This window comes from Palaemon carinicauda, chromosome 23 (genome assembly GCF_036898095.1).
Source record: "Palaemon carinicauda isolate YSFRI2023 chromosome 23, ASM3689809v2, whole genome shotgun sequence".
NCBI classification, from domain to species: domain Eukaryota; kingdom Metazoa; phylum Arthropoda; class Malacostraca; order Decapoda; family Palaemonidae; genus Palaemon; species Palaemon carinicauda.
The window spans coordinates 91,538,716-91,564,017 of NC_090747.1; the positions used below are offsets into that span (position 1 = coordinate 91,538,716).

Genomic DNA, 25,302 nt, shown 5'->3' on the forward strand with positions numbered 1-25,302 from the left:
TAACGTTATTACATCATCATCATTACTGTCTCCATCGATAATGCAATAAAAACGAATATTTATTTTTCCCTTTTAACGACAAATACTACCTTTCGAGGTCATACTTGATAACCTTCTGATAACTTACCCAATCTGGTTTACGGCAGTTCTGCTGCCATCTTTTGCTCACGGGAAAGGGGGGGGGGGTGTTGGACCAGTTAGTTTGTTGTGGAGGCCATGTTTTTTACTTTTTATCACTCCATGGAACGTTTGAATTATTATTTATTTGAGGACCAATAAAATATTTGTTTCATTTTCCGTTTTCACTTCCTGGCACTAAAGAGGAACTCCCTTCTTGTTGCCTCATACTTGAGACTTCATACCAAATTCATGTTTTATCTATATAATAAAGAGCAACGCCACTGACATTATTATTATTATTATTATTATTATTATTATTATTATTATTATTACTTGGTAAGCTACAAACCTAGTTCGAAAAGCAAGATGCTATAAGCCCAAGGGCTACAACAGAGAAAATATCCCAGTGAGGAAAGGAAACAAGGAAAAATATATTTCAATAACAGCAACAACATTAAAATAAATATTTCCTATATAAACTATAAAAACTTACCAAAACAAGAGGAAGAGAAATAAGATAGAATAGTATGCCCAAGTGTACCCTCAAGCAAGATATAATAGAAAAGTAAGGCCAAAGAAACAATACTACTTTACAAACTCGTTACAAAAGGTAATAATCTGAACTCATTGGATTAATGGAATACCAGGAACCAGACTACGAGGCTCACACCAAAGATCAACACCTACGATCAGATGCAGATGGGCAGCTGAACTATAACAGATTACATAAGTCAAGACCGATCCCAATATACGGCATTTATTTCTGGGAATTTTGTATTCAGTTCTCTTGCTTGTGGGTACACTCGGGCACACTATTCTATCTAATTTCTCTTCCTCTTGTTTTGTTAAAGTTTTTATAGTTTATATAGGATATATTTATTTCAATGTTACTGTTCTTGAAATATTTCATTTTTCCTCGTTTCCTTCCCTCACTGGGCTATTTTCCCCGTTGGGGCCCCTGGGCTTATAGCATCCTGCTTTTCCGACCAGGGTTGTAGCTTAGCAAGTAATAATAATAATAATCCTTCTGGTGATGAGGGTATCAGTTATCGTAAAACCTAATATGAAGATCTATAAAATAAAGGCCTCCTTTCTCCTTATCTCTATTACACGATTGTTTTACTCTTGGTTATTATCGAGCCAAAAATTTACCTGTAGCTAAACTGGTCACAAAAACCAGGGTAAAACAATAGAATATATTTACTGTTAAATAGAAAAACAAGGATATATAATTTATAAGGTAAATCAATAACTCCAATTTCACCCTAACCAAAGAAAGAAATATCATGCGGCAACAACAAACCGACATGAAATATAAATGGCAAAAAGTATCAGCACAAAAAACTACGGTATCAACTAAACAGGAAGCCAATCACATTTATCCAAGTTATAAATATTATCAAGGTAATGCCTACACGAAAATAAGATACTGTCAGCTACATTACAATCTCATATCATTAAGTAATGGTACTGGCAGTAATGGTCATATTAATGGTAGTGAGGGCAACTAGCTCTCCCTAAACCTTGATGCACACCAGGGTTGCCAGGTTGGCCTTTTTTGGACCAGAAACTCCAAATTTGTCCTTTTTTTCATGCTAAATCCCTAAATTTGGCCTTTTTGAAATTGGTTAGCCCGAAATGCTATATTTTCGGCCTTTTTCTATTATTAGGTTGGCCTTTTAAAGCTGCAGTTGATCAGACGTTGGCCTTTTCATAATTGGAAAACCTGGCAACTCTGATGCACACGACGATATTACACCTTTCAGGACGAATAACTAACCAACACGCATTCACCTGTCCAGCCCGAGCGAAGCGAAGCAGAAGCGAACGTTCAAAAGGGGGTTTACCTGTTAAAATCGACTGATTTCCGTAGATCTCTGTCTATCTATCTATCTATTTATCTATCTCCATAAAAGCAAAGCTTCTCTGAGGCCAGGTCTCTTGTCTCATCGCCTTTCCAGGTAAATTGATAAGTATCATCATCATAAATATGTATTGAAGTTTGACAAATAGCTTAGTATATTGCCTTGATTTACAATCTCTCTCTCTCTCTCTCTCTCTCTCTCTCTCTCTCTCTCTCTCTCTCTCTCTCTCTTTTCAGCTGTAAATTGCATGAAGGACTAGCTTCAAGATAAAAACCTTTCAAGCCAAATTATTAAGGTATAGAGTGCTTGTTGATGTCTTGGTACTTTGCTGATACGAGAGAACTTCAAACGAATCCATAATAATAATAATAATAATAATTTAATATGCAATGCTCTACTTGAAAATGAGCGATACGTAGTGAAACCCCTTTCCTTCGCTGACCTCAAACTTCCGATTCCACGTCATCCATTTTCGTGTTGGGTAAACGCCCATGTTACCAACGTGAGACAAAGACCCTGAGTATTTGCATAGTGTGTTTGCACAGCTTCATTTTCACTTTTAAAGCTATTCTGCAACGTGTGCAATTGGAAAAAAAAAACCCTCAATTTACCATGAATTAAAAGTTAGTGTGGTTGGACAGCAAAGTAGATGTCGGAATAGAGCCAAGATATTTATTTGATGCCGTTACTCTTATATCTTATTTTTCCTTGTTTCCTTTCCTCACTGGGTTATTTTTCATGTTGGAACCCTTGGGCTTATAGCATTCTACTTCTCCAACTAGGGTTATGGCTTAGCAATTAATAATAACAATAATAATAATAATTAGGACATAAAGTGAAGTCCGGTAGGGGCAGAAGGAACATACAGACCCTTTAATTAATGCCTACAGTAACATTTATTATTCGATATACTACCTATTTCCAATTCTTAATTCTTAAACGTAATTTTTCCATTTTTTTTTTCTTTCACTTATTATTCTTACTTATCCTCTCCCGTGCTTCATATCTGCGCAATTGAAATAATTCTTCCTATCAGTGGCTATGCACACCTTTACAAGGTAGCTTGACCATCAATTAATTTAGTGCATTTCTATTGTTCATTTCATTTATTTAATCATCTTACTTGACCTTTAATGTATACCAGTGCATAGGTTTATTCTCTTATTTCCTCTCCCAGTTTGAAAACAGCTCATCAAATCCTCATTATTATTATCATTATTATCATTATTATTATTATTATTATTATTTCAAGCTAAGCTATAACCCTAGTTGGAAAAGCAGGATTTTATAAGCCCAGAGGCCCCAACAGGGTAAACAGCCTAGTGAGGAAAGGAAAAAAGTAAAAATAAAATATTTTAAGAACAGTAGCACCATCAAAATAAACATTTCCTATATAAACTAAAAAATCTTCATCAAAACAAGAGGAAGAGAAATTAGATAGAATAGTGTGCCCAATTTTTACCCTCAGGCAAGAGAACTCTAACCCAAGATTGTGGAAGACCATGGTACAGAGGCTATGGCACTACCCAAGACTAGAGAACAATGGTTTGATTTTGGAATGTCCTTCTCCTAGAAGAGCTGTAATTGTTCCAATTTTATACAAGAAAACGAACGGGACTACAGTGTTAAAAGCATTAAGGAAACCAAAGGAAAATAAATTAAGCACAAACAACATAAAAACGGATACAAACAAACAATTCTCATGAAAGTGAGGCGCATATAGGCCACCTTTTTGTTACGATTCAGTTTTTATATCCGTTCACAAACAATAACAATCAGGAGGGAATGCAAACCCTTCCTTGCACACACCCATCATTCACCACCGTTACTTCCATCCGTCGCTTTGTTGCTAAGCTAGAGAGAGAGAGAGAGAGAGAGAGAGAGAGAGAGAGAGAGAGAGAGAAATTTCAGTAATAATAATAATAATAATAACAATTATTATTTTAATAATAATAAAAATAATAATAACAATTATTATAATAATAATAATAATAATAATAATAATAATAATAATAATAATAATAATATCAATTATTATTATAATAATAATAATAACAATTATTAATATAATAATAATTCTGAGAGAGAGAGAGAGAGAGAGAGAGAGAGAGAGAGAGAGAGAGAATTTCAGTAATAATAATAATTCTAGAGAGAGAGAGAGAGAGAGAGAGAGAGAGAGAGAGAGAATTTCATTAATATTAATAATAATAATAATTCTAGAGAGAGAGAGAGAGAGAGAGAGAGAGAGAGAGAGAGAGAGAGAAGGAATCATCAAGCCAGAAAGATAAAATGACAAGGAGTAACTTTAGCAAGATTGCGTGTTGGTCGTACGAGATTGAACCATGGATTTTTAATGCGCAAACCTTATAAGACAGTTCCCAAGTTCAGTGAGTGTAATAATATTTTATGCAAAAGACATATATTTTATATATGAGGTTTTCAAAAGACAAAGAAATCTATGCTTTAATCAGAAAGGTTTGTTGGATATTTTACTGGATTCTATAAGTTTCTCAGCTTTCAAGTTTTATTTAAAGTTTTCATGAAGTATAGATTTAAGAAATTAAATTCTAATTTCTATTCATAATAAATTTTCATCTCTTATTTTCTTATCACTAACATGCAATACATATATTTCATCCCTCGCGAATTTATACGGGTCAGCTGTATGTGTCAAATTTGACTATACTCAATTTTATTTAATGGGGCGTATTTGCACTAACCCGCAGGTCTTCCCTTTTAGCTCGGAAAAAAATTCCTATTAGTTGATTGGTTAGAAGTACTTTATCCAGCCAGACAGCTAGTAGGAAACTTTTCCGAGCTAAAAGGGCACCCCTGTGAGTCGGTGCAAATGCGCCTCATTAAATAAAATTGAGTATAGTGGGGCTGGTTAATCTTCTCCCTTTTATCAATAAATAAGATTTATTTAAAATCTCACGAATACAGGACACAGAGAGAAAGTCAATTTGGAAGAAGTGCCAGGAAAGATTTCTGAACAATTCAAAGATGATCTCTCCAAAAGTTATCAGAATCGAAATGGTACAAGGGGAGGTTTGGCCAATTTGGAAAAAGGAGGACATCTTACACTGTTAAAAAAAATTTAATAGTAAATTCTCAGCAAAAAATCTACTGTTCCCAGTCATATTTCAGTAAAATACAGACGACCGTAATTTTTACCCTACGTTCTTATTATCTTTTACGGGTTAGTGACCATAATATCACTCCTTGACGTTAATATATCCGTTTTTAAAACGGTAACAATCCTGGAATAAAAGTTGCCAGGCATTTACCGTTTTTTTTTCCGGCAAATTTTTCAGTGTAAGAAGACAACTTAATTGGTCAAGATGGAAGTTGAATAGTGTGAGATGGTTATGAGAAACTAAAGGCAATACTTGATGTGCCATTTTTTTTTTCCTTTTTTTTTTTTTCATGTACAAGGTGTCAATGAATGGTGACATCTGGGCTCAAGCATCGGCATGAGGCCTTTTTCGAATAGAAAATCATTTTTTTTGCTTCTTATTCCTCTCGTGAAATAGGCGCTCTGCACTCCTGAAACAGTTTCATTATGACGTAAGCTACGAGAAATATTAATTTCATTATTATTTTCTTCCAGGACAAAGCAAAAACATAAGAGAATGCGACGCTGTTAGACATGTCAAAATAGTTCAGTGAGAGAAAAGTTGGCGAGAGAATTCGAATATGATAGGAGAGAGCAAACAGTTGAGCGAACAGAAACTGTAAGGAAAGAAAACATTGGAGACAACTAAATTGTGAAATTTTAATCCGGGCGGAGAAATCTTGACTTGATTAAAATTTCACAATTCAATTGTCTCCAACGTTTTCTTCGGATTAAAATTTCACAATTCAATTGTCTCCAACGTTTTCTTCGGATTAAAATTTCACAATTCAATTGTCTCCAATGTTTTCTTTCTTTATATTTTCTGTTCGCTCAACTGTTTGCTCTCTCCTATCATATTCGAATTCTCTCGCCAACTTTTCCCTCTGGAAGTGATTCTAATTTCAAAATTTCAACCCTGTCTCTTGTATCATATCATACATTGATTATGTTAATAAAGAACTGCATAGTTATTTAAGAAAGAAAAAAAAAGCCTAACAGACCAATAATGCAACAACAGAGAAATAAATCTTATAACTCTGAGAGCACCTGGTGGAGGAATATTAATATGCAAGAGATCATAATAAGAGCAAATGTGTCGGATATTTCTTTGTCAAAATTCATTTTCCTCTCATTCCTTCTACGATTTCTTGATCATATCTCCCACTCCCTTGGCAAAGTGAATAATCTGTTCTGTCTCATTTAAGGAACTTGAGAATCATGAGGGTTCCGGGTAGCGGTAATAAAAGAAACGAGAAAAAAGGAATAGTTTTTGTAGAAAAACTGCAATGAGGCACGCAGGATAAAGAGACTTGGGCCAAATCATGAATATAATGGAAAATTTTTAGCCTTTATTTCGTGTCTATTTATTAAAATAATTTTCATCTTTAATTTCCAAAACCCAATGGAATAATTTCTTTCCCCTTCTCAAAAATTATGATATTTGTACGATGATAATGATTTATTCTTCATAAGAAGAAAGAGAAAAAAATACGAGCTATCTTCTCCTTGTTAATGGTTAGAAAATAATCAGTAGTTTTCTAAACTTCAAATACTTCATATGCCATCACTCTAAACCAAAAGAAAAATAACTCCAAATTGGGCTGTCCTTCTGTTAGCATACGAAACTAAGAATAATGTGCCTTATGCTTGCACAAAAACAGACTGACATTTTCATATCCAACTTCCTCATATTTACAGAAAAATACATTCTAGATTTTCAGTCTCAGATTATCATACATTTTTGCACTTTCATAACTGAGGCAATGACGTCCGATGATCCCAAATCCATCAAATGATTTCCATGAAGTGAAATAAACATTATTAAAATATTCTTTCACATTTTGAAGTCGACCACCCACGACCAAGAGCCAGAAAGTCAAGGTAGAGATGCACCAACAAACAAAAGATCAAGAAGACGACAGTAAATCCCTGAAAGCACATTTGACCTTATAACTTAGACTTCCTGTGCTTTGCAGAGAGAGAGAGAGAGAGAGAGAGAGAGAGAGAGAGAGAGAGAGAACTAAGAAAATTACCATTAATTTAAATCAAAGCTAGAAGCTGGGTTGGCACCAGTACGCACATTTCAACTCAAAAACACTGACATATGCCGGAAGACAAAATAATATCTACCTTGCTATAATGCAGTTGATCTTCAAATTCCTTTTAGGAGATTTTCCTGCTTAAAATATTAAATATAGAACTCATTCTCACTAATAAAGTATGCATACACATGCACATATATACATATAGATGTAACCTATGTATTATATAATTATCTTGTCAGAATAGTCTTTATGCGTACAAAGAAGAGTTCATAGGGACTCCAACACTTCAAAAAGTATAAATGTGGCAGTGACTGGTGTGCTGGTTTTTTTTATAGCCTCAGTCAAAGTTTAGAACGCGTGCAAGAATTTCAGAAAGACCAAGAACCTTTTCTACAGAAAATAAATAAAAGATAAAGTTAATTAAGGAAAATATATCTGATATAAGCTGCAAGTGGAGATGCTATGCCATGTGAACAAGGTGCTGGGGCGATGGAGTAAGTATTTTAAGAAATTTCAACACTGCAAACAAAAAAAACAAAAAAACAAAAAAAATGAGGAAAGAGTGAATATTACAAGAGATTCAATGGCTAGTGTGATTTTGATAATGATTGAGAAGGTGGTTATTCAGGACTTAAAGCCCAGCAAGTGATTGAAAGATAGAAGAGAATAGAAATCGATTAAATTACGTATGGGATGTAGTACTTTGGTGATAGTATGACAAGAGTGACTGGCCAAGGTATGGAAGGTATATCTGTATGAAGGAAAGGTTCAAAATGAAAGAGTGAAGAGTGATTGATTGATTAATTTGAGGTTTTCTGGCAACGAACAATCACTCTTATATACAGATAATGGTGAAAGATAGGTTAAGAGAATTAAAGAGGAATGTCATTAATTGGTATTTCTGTAGAGATGTATATAATTCCATTTAATAAAGTTAGATAACATTGCTGATGCAATAGGTTACAAAGTCACAGTTGTTCAATTGTCGAGGCTTTTGTTGGAAAGTGCATTAAAAAAGACAAAGACGTTAAGGTCACTTTAGCCATTTAAATACATTTAGATCTCTTAATAGCTTGCATTTTTTCATTATTTCATGCTACAACTCGATTACAATTTTCATTCATATTCATTTAAATTCCGTGGATAAACGTGTGGAGAAATATTATATAAAGAAAAGAACGAGATATATTCAATGAATTTCCATGTAACTAATTCTGACGGAAACAAATAGTATCAACAAAACTTCAATATTAACTAAATACTTGTAACTTCATTCTTAAAAGAACCAAAAATAGTTAAATAAAAAAAATTCTCGCTTCCACCAATGACTCTGGACTTTTCAACATAATAGAAAGACTTAAAAGTGCATATATTCATATCAAAGTTATTTCTATGCAACAGAGAAAAAAATTGTTGCATGGATCTTGCTATTATTGAATTCAAAAAATTGTTGCATGGATCTTGCGATTATTGAATTCAAAAAATTGTTGCATGGATCTTGCGATTATTGAATTAAAAAAATTGTTGCATGGATCTTGCGATTATTGAATTAAAAAAATTGTTGCATGGATCTTGCGATTATTGAATTAAAAAAATTGTTGCATGGATCTTGCGATTATTGAATTAAAAAAATTGTTGCATGGATCTTGCTATTATTGAATTTAAAAAATAAAAATTAAATTTGCTAAAATCCAACGGCGCTAACGTAAAACATTTGAGTAATTACTACAGCACATACTCGTATATCTTATATTTTTTTCCAAGAAACATTGTTTCACCATTTCATCTCCCAAGCGAACTTCGACAAATGAAAAAAAAAATAAGAATTTAATGTCGAAAAATCACTTTAACACGATTCTTTTACCATCTTAGAAAATCAACCTTGAAAACTTACCCTCAAATATGTCCTTATCTTAGTTTTAATCTATATATTGAAGAAGTGCCATGCTATTTGAATAAGAATGAGTTAAATATTATACTTAGAGCGAATAAAAAGTTATATTCAAAGATAAACCGAAGTGTTATTAAAACCATTTTAAATCTTCTAACCATCTGCCAAAGAAATTAATTATTTTTGAAACTGCACAAATCACGTGCAAATTCATAGAACTAAAAATGAAAATAGAAATTCCCCGCAAATATAAAAAAAAAACTTTCATTTATCAAAAAGCTCACTTAACCATTTTATAAGAATAACGGACAGACTTTTACATACATACATACTCCGCCCTCCCATATATATATATATATATATATATATATATATATATGTTTATCATCCGCAGTTACTAGTCCACTGCAGGACAAAGGTCTCAGATATGACCTTTCACTCGCGCCTGTCTATGTATGTCCAGGCCTACATATATACATATACACAAACACTATATATATATATATATATATATATATATATATATATATATATGTATATATATATATATATATATGTATGTATATATATATATATATATATATATATACTGTACATAATTACTGTACTTCACATTCTATACAATAAAGGCGCACAAAGTAACATAAATAATGACGGTAGCATTTTTTAAATCGATGCTTTCAAAAAGAAAAGAGAAAAAGGACCAAAAAGAAAGACACCTAACATTAAGAGAATGACATTTACACGAACAGAGCTGAAGGACCGTCTAGTCGACGATTGTCTGCAATTCGAAACTTTTCTTGGAATCTTATGAATATAAATGACTTATCTTTTTGCTTTCTTCAAGCATTTAAAGAATAATATTTTGTCTTAAAAAGGTCGATCTCTCTCTCTCTCTCTCTCTCTCTCTCTCTCTCTCTCTCTCTCTCTCTCTCTCTCTCTCTCTCTCTCTCTCTCATATATATATATATATATATATATATATATATATATATATATATTTCTACCTCATACTTGGAATCGAACGCTAGCCCCTTCTAATGAAAGGGGCTAGCGTTCGATCCCAAGTATGAGGTAGAAATTTATTTCTATTTGAACACGATGTTGTGTTGATATTTATCCATATATATATATATATATATATATATATATATATAATATCAGGCCCTAGTTGATTTTATTAGTTAAAAATCATTTTGTATATGAAGATTAATCGAATGCAACAGTTACAAAAACATTGATGAAATTATGGCCACTTCAGAAGAAATATAATTAAAAAAAATAAATTAAAATAAATATAACAATAATAATTGATCATTATTACGCATATACCAGTAAAAACATCGAAATAATAACAGCTACTACAACATCATCATCAACCAAACGGCCATAATAATTATCTAGAATCATTCATAATCTAAAATCATATTGTTACAGCAATAAAAAAAAAAAAAATTCTAGATCCTACATCTTTCACATACAGTAAATTAAACTATTGAAAGAACTAGAATCTGATGAACCATATTTTTTTTCTATATCTGGAGGGGGGAGGGAGAGAGGAGGGAGAGGGAAGGGGGAGGAGGGTTTATAGGAAGTAAACGATATAGAAATTTCCGTTTCCTACCAATGGTCTTTTTCTTCAAAGCTGCTTTCGCTTTTGTTATATTTACACAAATTTAAACTCAGAGGGAGATTATTAAGCGCAACGGCAATACAACGTGCATCTGAATTTAAAAAGAAATTAACCAGCAGACAAATAGCAATAATAATAATAGCGATAATCATAATGCTCCCTACACAAAGTTGAACCCCGAAGATTATTATGAGCAAACAGCAATACAACATGCGACTGAATCTAAAGAAAATAAACAAAGCAACAGCAATCATAAAAACAATAAATAATAATAAAGCTCCCTACACAAAAGTGAACATCGAAGAAGATTATCAAGAGCAACAGCAATACAACTTTCACTTCTAAAGTAAAAAACATATAACAAACAAAGCAACAGCAATAATAACAACAATAACACTCCCTACAAGAAAGACTATCAAAATAATACAAAAACCCCTGGGGGGGGGGGGAGAGGGAAAAAGACAAACGAAGCTAACATGACAGCCGGCGCCTACGAAAAAAAAACAATCTCAGTATTACGGCCGTGGTTAAACTAAAAGTGTCCCTTGGACTTGTCACTTAAGAGAAAGGAGATATTCAGAAGCAACCGCTTAACGAGCGGGGGGTGGGGGGTGGGGGGGGGGGGGGTGATCTCGCTCCTCACAACCATTCAAAAAGAATTTAACTTCCATCAACGGTCGTCTTTATTGTATGGGATTTATTTTCGCGGTTTGTTGACCATTTTTATGTCAGTTAAAGATAGATTATGGGGGATTATTGTCTTCGCCAGTAGTGGATCTTTTGAGGGAGTATTTTAGAACAGGATCTGAAATATGGGGTTTAGGCCTAAAGGTCTTGGATGGCTTTGTCCATACACGAAGACACACTTCCTCTGTTTATATATTATATATAAATATATATATATATATATATATATATATATATATATATATATATATATATATATATATATATATAAAGGAACAACTAGCTAAGAAAATAAGGATCCCAAATAAATATTTTAGATAAAAACAAATTTTGGTTTCTTTTTTCTTAAATTTGAGCTTACACACACACACACACACACACACACACACACACACACACACACATATATATATATATATATATATATATATATATATATATATATATATATATATATATATATATAATGTGTGTGTATATGCACACACACAAAGTACCTTGTAGTCACACATCACACACATATATATATATATATATATATACACATTTACACACACAAAGTGCCTTGTAACACATGCGGGGGAGAACACTTATGTTTACAAGTTCCTCTCAATCAATCTATTGGTAATTGAAAGCCAAAACTCTTCAAAAATGCCGAAATCGAGCAAATGCCCCAAAACAAACTTGAAGAGCTCTGAAGCCTTGCATACTTCGAAAGTTCCAAAGGTCAACAAGAAACCCATCACGAATGTCACTGCGTGAGTGCACACAGAGTCGTAGCCTAATGACAATCACTCTTCCTCTTGTATGACAGCAAATCCTTCAATCCAATTAGCTAACTGCGGCAACGACATTATATTTCAGCGAAGCCTCTTCCGCCCGACAATAGAAGCCGCAGAAAAGGAAGTATGGAGAGGGAGGTAGTTTACGTCGAAGGTAACTCAATGCCACAAAATGAAGAAGCAGAAGGCGCCCCTCGTTCGCTCCCTTCCCCTTCTGTAGCTCTGAGGGAGGAGCCGCTCATAATCTATGAAATACAATCATGACACCATAGGGTTCAGACGACTCCTGAGGATTAGGAGAAAAATATACATGTGGGTCGTACGGCTTCGGTTAATGGACCCCGAGTGATCGTGTGTCTTGGTTGTCTTTTCTTTTCAAGAGAGTTTTTGATGGTGGAAAATTAATTAGGAGAGTGTGACATTATATCAGATGTGACTAAACAAATTCCTTGATATAACATACGGAGCTTCACTACAGTACACAAGCAAATATAAACTTTTTACTATCAATAAAAGCTAGCCAAAATGGAGAGAGAGAGAGAGAGAGAGAGGAGAGAGAGAGGAGAGAGAGAGAGAGAGAGAGAGAGAGAGAGAGAGAGAGAGAGAGAGAGAGAGTTTTCTGAAGACACCCCTTATAAGATATACCCTACTTACAGTATATTAAATTTCTTATTCCTAATCTACAAATTAATCTCTGGCACCGTCGTTCAATTAGTTAATTATGCATGTCGCATAAGATTTTTCATATTTCTAATTATCCTTTGCATTTAGACCTTCCCGGACAATACCATCCTGTTCGTAATACTAATTAAACAGTTAATTCTAATAGTCAGGCCTTCATCATGAGGCTCAATACTACACAGTATTCTAGAAGTTTTATTCCAGCTGTTACCAAGTTGTGGAATGATCTCCCTAATTAGGTAGTTTAATCGGCATAACTTCAAAAGTTCAAATCTGCGGCAAATGTTTTTTTTATGTTGAACAAGTTGACATCAGTCTCTTATTATATTTTATATATGAAAGGTCTGTTTTAATGTTGTTACTGTCCTTAAAATATTTTATTTTAATTGTTCATTGCTTATCATATAGTTAATTTATTTCCTTTCCTCACTGGGATATTTTTTCCTGCTGGAGCCCTTGGGCTTATAGCACCCTGCTTTTCCAAACTAGGGTTGTAGACTAGCTAGTAATAATAATAATAATAATAATAATAATAATAATAATAATAATGGAAATTTCTCTAAACAGTCTTCGATATCGAATACGTCCAAGCCCTGATTAAATAAATAAAATAAAAAAAAAAAAATAAACGGAATATATACTACAGGAAAATCCCTTCAACACGAAAATCAGTCCAGCGAAGGAAAAACAGAGGTACGAAAATGCAAGAAAAAATAAAAACAAGAAGAATGCCAAAGAATGTAAAGCATAAAATAAAACATAAAATGAAACTCGTTTGAACCTAATCCCCACGACTTGTTAGATCATTCTAGTTGTCAAAGCTCAGCTAAAATAATGTGAATTCCAACCATACACAAGTAGCAAATGCAATTATACGAAATGAGTAAGCGTAAATTATTTGACGCCATCGCTAAATCCAAGTTTCATACAGATGAGGAATATGAGAAATTACCACCGGATTTTTATTTCTTTCGTTTCTTTGCAAATAAATGTTTCAATGAAGTGGATAATCTGATGTTAATTTCCATTCCAAACTCGAGAAAGAAAACCACACACTTTCAAAACAGACGTCTTTTATTATTCTAATAAAATGCCAACTATTTATACCATGACAATTTTTTTTTTTCGTTTCCTTACTATTCCCTCTTAAATAATTTAGAAATAATTCATAATTCAGGAAAATTCTTCGACAAGGTAAATCATCTTCATGAAAATTATCATTGACAGTATACTCAACATTTACTCTTTCCTTGAACTTAGTGGTAATATCTCTTCCAGTCTACTTACTTCAATTATTATAGACACGCGAAGTGGCATTGCACCCAAGATGGTTTTATAGATCATTACTCAACAGCGATATTTCTAACAAGACTAGAATAAAAAAAATATTTATTACAAAATTTCCCTCACATACTTTGGATAAAATCATATTTTTCTATTTCTTGGTGAAGCCAATATGCGACTCAACTATTATGAAAACAAGAAACAGCAACCTTAACTGAGAGAGAGAGAGAGAGAGAGAGAGAGAGAGAGAGAGAGAGCGGAAGGGCGTCGGTTAGCTTAGCAGCGTCACGCATAAAAATAAACATCGCAGCGCATATAAACATCATTGAGAATAATTAAGCTTTACAATCAGACGTAACTTCCCACCTCCCCCGATAAGCACGCGGTCTCCTAATGACATATGAGAGAGAGAGAGAGAGAGAGAGAGAGAGAGAGAGAGAGAGGAATTATTCAGTTATGTGGTGACTGAGATTTCCACAACTCATCAGTGTCAACTGCCAAATTATCATTTAGCAATGACAAATTATACAATAACTTTTATGGAATTCTATATATATTAATAATAGACTTCTGAAACCTTAAATGAAAAAGTATTCTATGAATATATCAATATTATTTTTGTTAAGCCTGACATTTATAGAACACGAAGTAATCAAGACAGATAAGGATGAAGAAAAATATAAAAAGAGGAACTACTCAGACTTGTGACTTAATTTCCAAATGCACATACGCAAATACTATCAAGCGTGTAGTGATAGCGCGCGATTATCTATCATCTATCCAGTCGTCATCAATCATTTAATTAAATATAATTACTAGCAACTATTTGCTCTGTTTTAAGATGATGAATAACAATAAGAAAATGAATGGTATAAATGAATAAAAGAGACGGATCACTAAAAGCCCAAGAGGCCAATTGTCACACGAAGACCCTTTTGACATTATCCATGAACCTGCCCCCCAACCCCCCCCCCCCCCCCCAAAAAAAAAAAAAAAATTACTGGCGAATCGAATCATGTATTCATGCATGAATCAATCCTTTTACCAAGAAGGAAATCATCTGAGCAAAAACCAGAAAATGTGTGGGGGAGAGATGAAATAATGATGGGACCTCAATGGATCAAAGGGACTTTAAAGAGGGAGGGATAGTTATTATTATCACTACTTGCCAAGCTATAATCCCAGTTGGAAAAGCAGAAGGCTACAAGCCCAGGGGCTCCAACAGGGAAAATAGCCCAGTGAGGAAAGGAAACAAGGAAAAATAAAATACTTTAAGAACAGTAACATTAAAATAAATATTTCCAATATAACCTATAAAAAATTTAACAAAACAATTGGAAAAGAAATAAGTTAGAATAGAGTGCCTGAGTGTACCCTCAAACAAGAGAACTCTACTCCAAGACAATGGAAGACCATGGTACAGAGGCTATGGCACTTAGGGGGAATGGAAAATCCCCCAAATCCCTGCAGCAGAAGAAGGACCTTTAATAATGTCATCCCTCTTAATCCAGACTAGGAGAGGGGAGAGGAATAGTGACTGAGGAGGAGTATCGTTGACCAAAGGTGCCTTTCCAAATGACAGCCTTAATCGTTTCTATTCCTTCCGCCCTTACACTATATCCTACCGCATCCCTCTCTTGGTCCTGATCACTTAAACGTCCCAGTGGCTTACTCTGTCACATATTTGCTTTTTCCTATAAAATTTCATCAATTTCTACTCATTCTATGGTTCTTTAAATCAATGGCTTACAATCAGAATCATTCCTATTGATTCAATATACCAGTGGTCTTTTTCTTCGTACTTACAAAAGCTCGTTAACCTTTTCCTTGATTTCACTTTTTTTTACTTCAAGCGGTTTTTTTTTTTTTTTTTGATGAAGATTTTGCCAATTTCATGTCGTATAGGCACACTTTAATTACTCTTTTTCGTCTCATTTTAACCATTTATCCTTTTACCTCAATTATTCAATGCATTTTCTTATTCTTATGTATTCTTCGGGTCTTTATCTCGACCATTGCCCCTGCCTTGAAGACTATTTTGCCCCCAAGACCCCTTTTTTCAGTTCTTGTGAACTATTCACTAGCGCTAACACCATTCAACATTCTCTCTCTCTCTCTCTCTCTCTCTCTCTCTCTCTCTCTCTCTCTCTCTCTCTCTCTCTCTCTCTCTCTCTCTCTCTCTCTCTCTCACTCTCTCTCGTATTTTACCCTTCTTTATCTTGTTACTCTGACCATTTCACCTTCGTCAACGTCTGACCTTTTACTCTAATCTTTGGACCTATTGCCTGACTGCAAGAGTGGCGTTGACCCTTGTCCCTTATTTAGCCTTTTGTCTTCTACACTTTTCTTTCCATTTCCTAAAAATATTCTGTATCATCTACCAAAATACTTCTTCCTTACAAAGTTATGATTATATTTACCCACATAAAAGCAACTGTAACCTTTTTCCTATACAGTATCTAAATTTTTCGTTAAAACCTTCCTAAATTAAAATAAATTCTAAGAACGGTTTGCTTGCACTTAATTTTTTTTAAATCCTCCTTTTGAACATAGAATCTTTTATACTTCTTCCTTACTTAAGAATGACTGTTGAAAGTTCTGATCTAATCCACAGTTTTGTAACCCTTTCTTGTAACCTTCAATGTTTGTGACCTTTACCCAACCCATTCTACTATTGTACTTTACTTCACTTTAGGTACGTATTATTGTAAGCCCTTTTCTAATCTACGATTTTTTGTGGTCCTTAACTTTAATTCTAAATTCCCCCCCCCCCCACATCTCCTATATTTTGCATTTTCTTTTTCTGATCACATTATTACCGAATACCCTTGCATAACTTACACTAAGGTTAAGGATCCGGCAGCCCTTTCCTTGAAATATAGACATAAAATTCCTAAACTAATTTCATAATTTTCAAGTACTTTTAAACATCACTTCAGCAACCTTTCCTTTCATTCTCGACCCAAAATTTCCTCATTACCTCCGCCAACGAAGTTGGAGGGAGGTTATGTTTAACACCTCCGTTTGTGTGATTGTTTGTGAAAATCTTTCCGGCCACAATTTTAATCGCAGATTAAGAAAACTTGCAGGGATTAACTTATGTAAAAAGGTGGAAAGGATTACAATTTAAAAGGTCAAGGTCACGGTCAAGCAAAATGTCCAATTCACGTAATCAGCCATAAGTTTGGACATCGTGGTCACGGTGACTTCAAACTTGGTTCATTTTTGAGTGTATAAAAATCCCCGCCAATTAAAATATATCAAGTTCAAAGGTCAAGGTCGAGCAAAAGGTCGAGAAATAAGCTGCCACGGCGGAGGTCTGCGCTCTACTGAGTGCCCCTCTGGTTAAAACTGTAAGTCCTCTAGGTCGCGCTAACAAAGCTAGTATATTTAACATAGACTCCTATGCCACAAAAGAGGAAGAAGAACAACAACACCAACAATGTAAATCAAGGTCTATAGACCTTGATGTAAATCACATATAGACCTTGATGTAAACTATATCGTCAGTGAGGCTTACAGGATCGAATTACTCTGAATTCACGTGGCACGGACATTGATGCATATTTAATATGCACAAGCCACAGTGTCTTGCACCACAACTGACATGCATATAAAATATAGAAAAACCTGACATGAATGTTCCAAAACCAATGGAATACTTGAATCAAAACCCAGAAATGCGAGGAAAATAGAATATATATATATATATATATATATATATATATATATATATGTATATATATACAGTATACATATATATATATATATATATATATATATATATATATATATATACATATATATATATATATATATATATATATATATATATATACATATATATATATATATATATATATATATATATATATATATATATATATATATAACTCATGGCTTATTAATCCTCATCACCATGCACATAGCCCGGAGCTTTCGTCCCAAACAAGGGATGGGTAATGACAAAAATGAAAAGAACTCTTACGGCCACATTAGTGCTTCAACTACAGAATCAAGAGATGAACTCCCATACAGTGAAACTGCCACAACATTAGTCGCTTAATATACTTATACAGAAGGTGTATACACACATATCCCAAAATCTCAAGGACCAATTTCCTGAACTGGTTATGCAAATGCCGGAGACATTCCTCTCAACGAATGGTGTGAACGAGTAAATAAGGAAAGCTTCAAGTGTCCAACTGCGGAGAGTCGAAAGTCTCATGTTTAAACTCAGTGTCACCGATCTTACAGATGTCAGTTATACGAATTGAAAAATAAACAAGGTCGCCCCCTCCCCACTCCCTGACTGGAGTAATTCGGTACAGTGTTTGTTCGTTAGATGAAAGGGGAAAAATTATACCATTTAAGAACTACAGAAGATGCGAGTCAAATGTGGAATTTGAAATAACAACTCCGCAACACTGTGCTGTCACATATTGATAATAGCGAAGATAATATGCAAATAATATTAAAAAAAAAATAATAACGAATACTTAAGGAAAATGGAAAGACTGATATTAACAGTATATAAAATACCCCACTAGTATAGGAGCAAGGAACCCTCGATCATTGACAAAGAAAACGGGAGAATCTTTTTGAAATGGTGTGACCATAGCATGCTAGGAATCATGGATGTTTCAGTGTGAAGACAATATTATGAATGAGGAAGTAACGGAGAGATGCGGTAATCAGAGGCTGGGGCATTGTATGGGGCCTGCAAGATTTAGGATAGATTCGACTGGATTCATGAATTAGGGCCATACAAAAGGAGTCTGGTTTCAGTTTCAGTATCTTCCAAAAAGAGATGTGCACCAGAATGTCAGCCAGGCAAGACCAGTCCCACAGTGGTGTCCAACCACAGCTGTATCCTCCCAAGTAAACAGCTTAAACTCAAGGTCCCGGGATAAAATTGATCTTCTGCCATGTAAGTTCTAGGCGAATGTGTTACCACTGTACTAGCCAAGAGCTAGCACTTGTACTTGTGGAACCATTCATCACTCAAGTACAACTAGGGTATAACCCTGCAGTTTCACTGAAGTTTATAAAAGTTAAAGAGGTTGGACAGCAAAATGGAAAAAAGGAAGTGAGAATGGAGGTAAAGTAGAAGGATGTAAAGCAAGTGCAGCTAGGAGTTGAAGGATCGCTGCAATGATCCTCGAGTCACGTCTAAAGCGGGGTTTACACGAGCGAATGGTTTGTTGAACCCGGTCGACGAATCTCCTTCTCAAACAGTTAAAAGAGGTGGAGTCAGCCACAAATGCATAAGGGTTGTGGACAATGAAGCCCCGCCAACAAAAGTCCGGCGAGAACAGACTTTCTTCGAACCGTTCGACAAACGTATTCGACAACCAAATACCCCGTTCACACGTTCGAACAAGTGTAAGTGTATATACAGTATATATATATATATATATATATATATATATATATATATATATATATATATATATATATATATATATATCTGGTATTCCTCAGGGTAGTGTTCTTGGCCCATTATTTTTCATACTATATATGAATGACATGTGGTTTAGTCTAGAAACAAAGCTTGTTGCATATGCAGATGATGCTACTCTTTTTGCATCAATTCCATCTCCTGAATGTATATCTAAAGTTACTGAATCCCTTACTAGAGGTCTAGCTAAAATTAGTACATAGTGCAAATTATGGGGTATGAAGTTGAATCCTAACAAAACTCAAAGTATGGTTGTGAGTAGGTCAAGGACGGTGGCTCCTCAACATCCGGATCTCAGCATTGATAATGTTTCTTTAACTTTGTATGACTCTTTTAAAATTTTAGGTGTGATTCTCGACAGCAAATCTATTTTTGAGAAACACATTAGGTCTGTGTCTTCAATTGCACAAAAAAATTGGCTTACTGAGGAAATCTTTCAAGATTTTTGGTGATCAATCTATTCTGAAGAAGTGTTTTAATTCTTTCATTTTACCTAGTTTCGAGTATTGTTCTCCTGTCTGGTCTTCAGCTGCTGATTCTCATCTTAATTTTTTGGACAGGAACTTACGATCTATTAAATTTCTTATTCCTGATCTAGATATTAACCTTTGGCATCGTCGTTCAATTAGTTCATTATGCATGTTGCATAATATCTTTTTATAATTCTGACCATCCACTGCATTCAGATCTTCCCGGACAGTTCCATCCTGTTCGTAATACTAGGTATGCAGTCAATTCTAATAGTCAGGCCTTCTCCATAATGATGCTCAACACTACACAGTACTCTAGAAGTTTTATTCCTTCTGTGATCAAGTTGTGGAATGATCTTCCTATTCTGGAAGTTGAATCAGTAGAACTTTAAAAGTTCAAACTCGCAGCAAATGTTTTTTTTATGTTGAACAGGTTTGCATAAGTCCTTTTATAGTTTATAAATTAAATAAGTTTTAATGTTGTTAATGTTTTTAAAGGATTTTATTCCAATTTTCATTACTTCTTATATCGTTTATTTATTTCCTTATTTCCTTTCCTCACTAGGCTATTTTTCCCAGTTGGAGCCTTAGGGCTTATAGCATCTTGCTTTTCCAACTAGGGTTGTAACTTAGCTAGTAATAATAATAATAATATATATATATATATATATATATATATATATATATATATATATATATATATATATATATATATATATAATATATATATAATTTATATATATATATATATATATATATATATATATATAATTTTTGGCATTTCCCCACCAAAAAAGAAAAGTTTCCCACTGGTGTCTCCCATAATTGTCTTTTTAAAAGGGAGTCGAAAAACTCATGAACAGGTGGTTTGCCCCAATAATCATGGCCAGAAATCCATAAAACACAAGACCGCGAGTAGTAAAACTATATGGTCCATGTATTTGGCTAGATTTAGTAGATTTGAGAATAAAGCCCTCAGAATCATATTGGGAGTTAAATGGCAGGACAGGATTAGAAATGAGACTATAAGAGGATGTGGATGAGATCATGATGAGGGGTAGATGGAGATGGTTTGGGCATGCTCTTCGCACTCCCCAAGAGAGATTAGTTCATCAAGCGTTTAACTGGGCTCCACAAGGGATTAAAAAAGTTGAAAGACCCAGGCCTACATGGCTGAGGACTATAAAGCCTGAAGTAGGAGATGATAAATGGAGAAGTGTAGAATTAAAAGCTCAAGACAGAGACGACTGGTGAAATCTAACCGAGGCCCTTTGCGTCAATAGGCGTAGGAGGAGATGATGATGATGATTTGGCTAGAAATTAAAGTATCATATGTTTACGCATTCCCTTTTAGGGTTTCGGTAGCAAATACCCAAGATTTCCAATTGCCATCAACTATAACTTTTTTAATGTTGGGAATTGGGAAAAAAAAAAAAATTGATTGGTTTGTGACGACAGTACGTAATAGCATAAACAAGTAAATCACAAGATATTCGGTTGGAAAACAATATTTGGTGCATTGGAGCCGTTGAAGTTGCCCAAGAAGGACTGGGTCAGTACAGTAATTAAAATCTGAGTGAATATTTACTATATCACAATAGTCCAAATAAAAAAAATTAAGAAGTGTTTCTGGTGTAGTTATAGGTAAATTGAACTTTTCTGATGCATATAATAGTGGGATATCCATATTTTAAAATTTGTAGACATTTTAAAATTCCAAAAGTTATGAAAAAAACAATTTAAAAGGGAAATATACACAAGAACACAACCTAACCTGAAGTTCCCCACCTAACCTAACCTATGAGCAGTATCCTTGGCTTAAACTAGGACCAAGTCTCAAGCCTGTGTTTGGTTCCCAACTGGCTTCACTCTGGCTATGTAACACGATCATATTTCGCAAATTGTCAAGTTAGCTTCATACTACCGTAATTCAGACCAAGATAAAGATCATATTCCACCCCCAACTAGATCGATTTGACAATGAAAAAGAAAAAAAAATACGCCTGTTCTAACCACTGTCCATAGCCTAAAACTTACACCTGTCCCAACCACTGTTCATAGCCTACATCCGGTTTGTGTATATGTGTATATATATATATATATATATATATATATATATATATATATATATATATATATATAAATTAAATGGTATTAAATCACGTTATTTACTATAGGAAAACATATTTCTGTTCGAAATCACACCATGTAATACAATACAACTTTACCATTTAATTATCAAGCATTTTTTGCCAACAAAGCACACTCGAAAATAAAGCTATACAAATTATTATACTAATCATAATATCGCGAAACCAGTTTGTCTGGAAATAGAAGAGACAATTGGTTAGGTTATTACCATAACCTAGACTAGGCTACTCCCTAAATTTCAGCCTAGCGCAGCAGCATTATGAAATGGAGAACACCGGTAATTAAGGCTCTCTAACTATTGTTAATGTAAAATGGCTTCCCTAAAGACGTTCCCCTGTGATTTAAAACTAAAAAAAGAAAAATTATGACGAAATGCTCATCACCACGAGAGCAAGGAAGACAGCATATGTAAACAGACAGATACCAATGAGATTCATTTATGGTTACTTACCTCGTAAGTTGTATGGGAGATTTGCATCCTCAAGTCCAGAGATTAAACGACGGCTTTCGTTGGATTAACACTTAATTAACAAATTAGTTACCGGCGTCACAAAAATCTAATATAAACTGGAGTACACGAGTATAAATTTAACGCTGAGGGTGCTTTAGCCAAGAAGACATTCGTAAATTAAAATATTCTACGTTGGCAACTCGTAAATAATTGTGCATGTTTACTTGAAAGTTGAAACCGAAGATGTTAAAGTACGACCCAAATTTCAGTGTCGCCATATATGTGAATTTATCCCTAGATTTGGAGATTTTGGGTGTCTGATGGGGATATTGTGTACAAATATCTGTGAAGAAGAAACAAGGATGAGTAACCCTTTATATTGTTGCAGTTAGTTTCCTTGCACTTATATGAAGTACAGTAAGCAATTTCTATATTAGCAAAGCCTACATGATCAGAAGAAAATATATTTGTGGAAATGGGGATTTTGGAGAGTTCTTATCCTGAGTTTGGGGGATTTTTAGACTAACCCATCTGGCAACACTATTATGAACTGCAAGATTCTTGATTACTTTATGATTTCTAGGCATTAACTTCGATAAATTATGTTCTTTGCGCATTGACTTTGATGAATTATAATCTAAGCGCATTAACTTTGATAAATTATGATCTTTGCGCATTCACTTTGGCGTCTAGATTGTAATTACCCATATAGTTTTTTTTCTTAAGGCAAAGATATAATGAACATTTGTATAAAAAAGTAAGCCTACAACTTTGCTTCTAAGAGGATATAAAACGTACACCCAATACTTCGTGATTATTTGTAATTGCAGTTATAGTTAGATTTGGGCAGCAATTCTTGTCCCTTCTCATTAGCCTTAAGACCCCTATACTGTTAATGAAGTTAAATCCTCTCCTCATTAGCCTTAAGACCCCTATACTGTTAATAAAGTTAAGACCTCTTCTCATTAGCCTTAACGGCCCTATGCTGTTAATGAAGTTAATTTCCCTTCCCATTAGCCTTAAAACCCCTATAGCCTACTGTTAATGAATTTATGAGGATTTGTGAATTTGAGCTATATAGCCAGGTGTTAAGAGCGACGGTGATGACATTCAGCATCCATGTGCAATTAGGGCAAACACTCTAGTTAAACATTAATAAAAGTTAGCTTTGGAAAGGAAAAACAGGAGGTGGGAACAGAAGTAAAGTAGATTGTTACTACTACTACTACTACTACTACTACAATGAAGGTACAACCCTAGTGCTAGTTGGGAATGGAAAATGGTATAAGCCCAAGGGCTCCAAGTTCCAACAAAGAAAAGTATCCCACTGAGAAAAGGAAACAAGGTTATAGGTAAAGACAAGAAAAGTAATGAACAATCGAAATATTTTAAGTCCAGTAATGGCATTTAATTAGATCTTTCATATATAAACTATAAAAAGGTAAAAAATAAGAGGAAGAGAAGTAAGATAGAATAGTGTGCCGAGTATACCCTCAAGCTAGAGAACTCTAACCCAAGACAGTGGAAGACCATGGTACAGAGGCTAAGGCACTACCCAAGAGTAGAGAACAATGGTTTGATGTTGGAGTGTCCTAGAAGAGCTGCTTACCATATCTAAAGGGTCTCTTGTACCCTTACAAACAGTTAGGTAGCCACTGAACAAATAAAGTGCAGTAGTTAACCCCTTGAGTGAAGAACAATTGTTTGGAAATCTCAGTGGTGTCAGACGTATGTGGATAGAGGAGAATGTGGAAAGAATAGGTCAGATTACTATACTCAGTGTGTGTAAGCAAAGGAAAAATGAGCCATAACCAGAGAGAGGGATCCAATGCAGTACTGTCTGGCCAGTCAAAGGGCCCAATAACTCTCTAGCAGTAGTATCTCAACAGGTGGCTGGTGTCCTGGCCAACCTACAGTACTACCTAAACGAAGTGCAGCTAGAGGGCGAACGAACCCTACAAAAAACATCAAATAATACCTACAATGCATTGCCTGAGTAGTACTGACAGCACTATTTCTCCCTTCCCTATGGGATCTCCTTAAGGGCTCGGCCAGACCAAGCGCGGCTAGCAGCAAGGTTAGCGGCAAGAGATTATGGCGGCAAATTGAAACCTTAGGTATCTTATGTAGGTGGCCAGATAGGAGGCGCGAGGCCTCCTGCGCCTCCTATCTGGCCACCTGCATAAGATACCTAAGGTTTCAATTTGCCGCCATAAACTCTTGCCGCTAACCTCGCCGTTAGCCGCGCTTGGTCTGCCAGGCCTTAATGGAGGTTTGTATAAGATGAAGAAACAGATAGTCAGCATGAGGTAGGCAAATAGATATTTATTCACACGTTTTCTTTACAGAAATAGAAGGAGAATACAAAGATTTTGTATTAAACCTAATTTGTCTCCCTTCTTTATTTGCAATTGAATCTTGCAGTACAAATGGTTACACAAATTTGACGGAAAACTGACTCCCAAAAAATCTTCACAAACCTGACTAGGGTTTAGATTTGTGGAAGTCCCATAATGAAAGCAATAAGATTTATAAACAGTATATATATATATATATATATATATATATATATATATATATATATATATATATATATTTCTAATTATTTCTTGAATGAAAAAGTACTTTTCTTGGGAGTTTTAATGATATGACAAGATTTTCTGTAG

The 25,302-nt window shown here is 34.4% G+C and overlaps 2 protein-coding genes across 7 annotated transcripts in view; one reads left to right on the forward strand and one right to left on the reverse strand.

Annotated features, from left to right (window-relative positions):
- Window positions 1–22,796, reverse strand: part of LOC137617233 (afadin- and alpha-actinin-binding protein B-like) — a 402,814-nt gene extending 380,018 nt beyond the window's left edge. The window contains exon 1 of one of the 2 annotated variants that reach the window (XM_068347177.1): window positions 22,637–22,796. In XM_068347177.1, the coding sequence (XP_068203278.1) occupies window positions 22,637–22,663 (27 nt within the window). In that variant the 5' untranslated portion in view covers window positions 22,664–22,796. The remainder of the gene's footprint in view (window positions 1–22,636) is intronic. The other variant, XM_068347178.1, reaches the window with a different exon arrangement.
- Window positions 1–25,302, forward strand: part of LOC137617234 (protein amalgam-like) — a 170,347-nt gene that overhangs the window by 103,964 nt on the left and 41,081 nt on the right. The gene's annotated exons all lie outside the window — the stretch shown is intronic.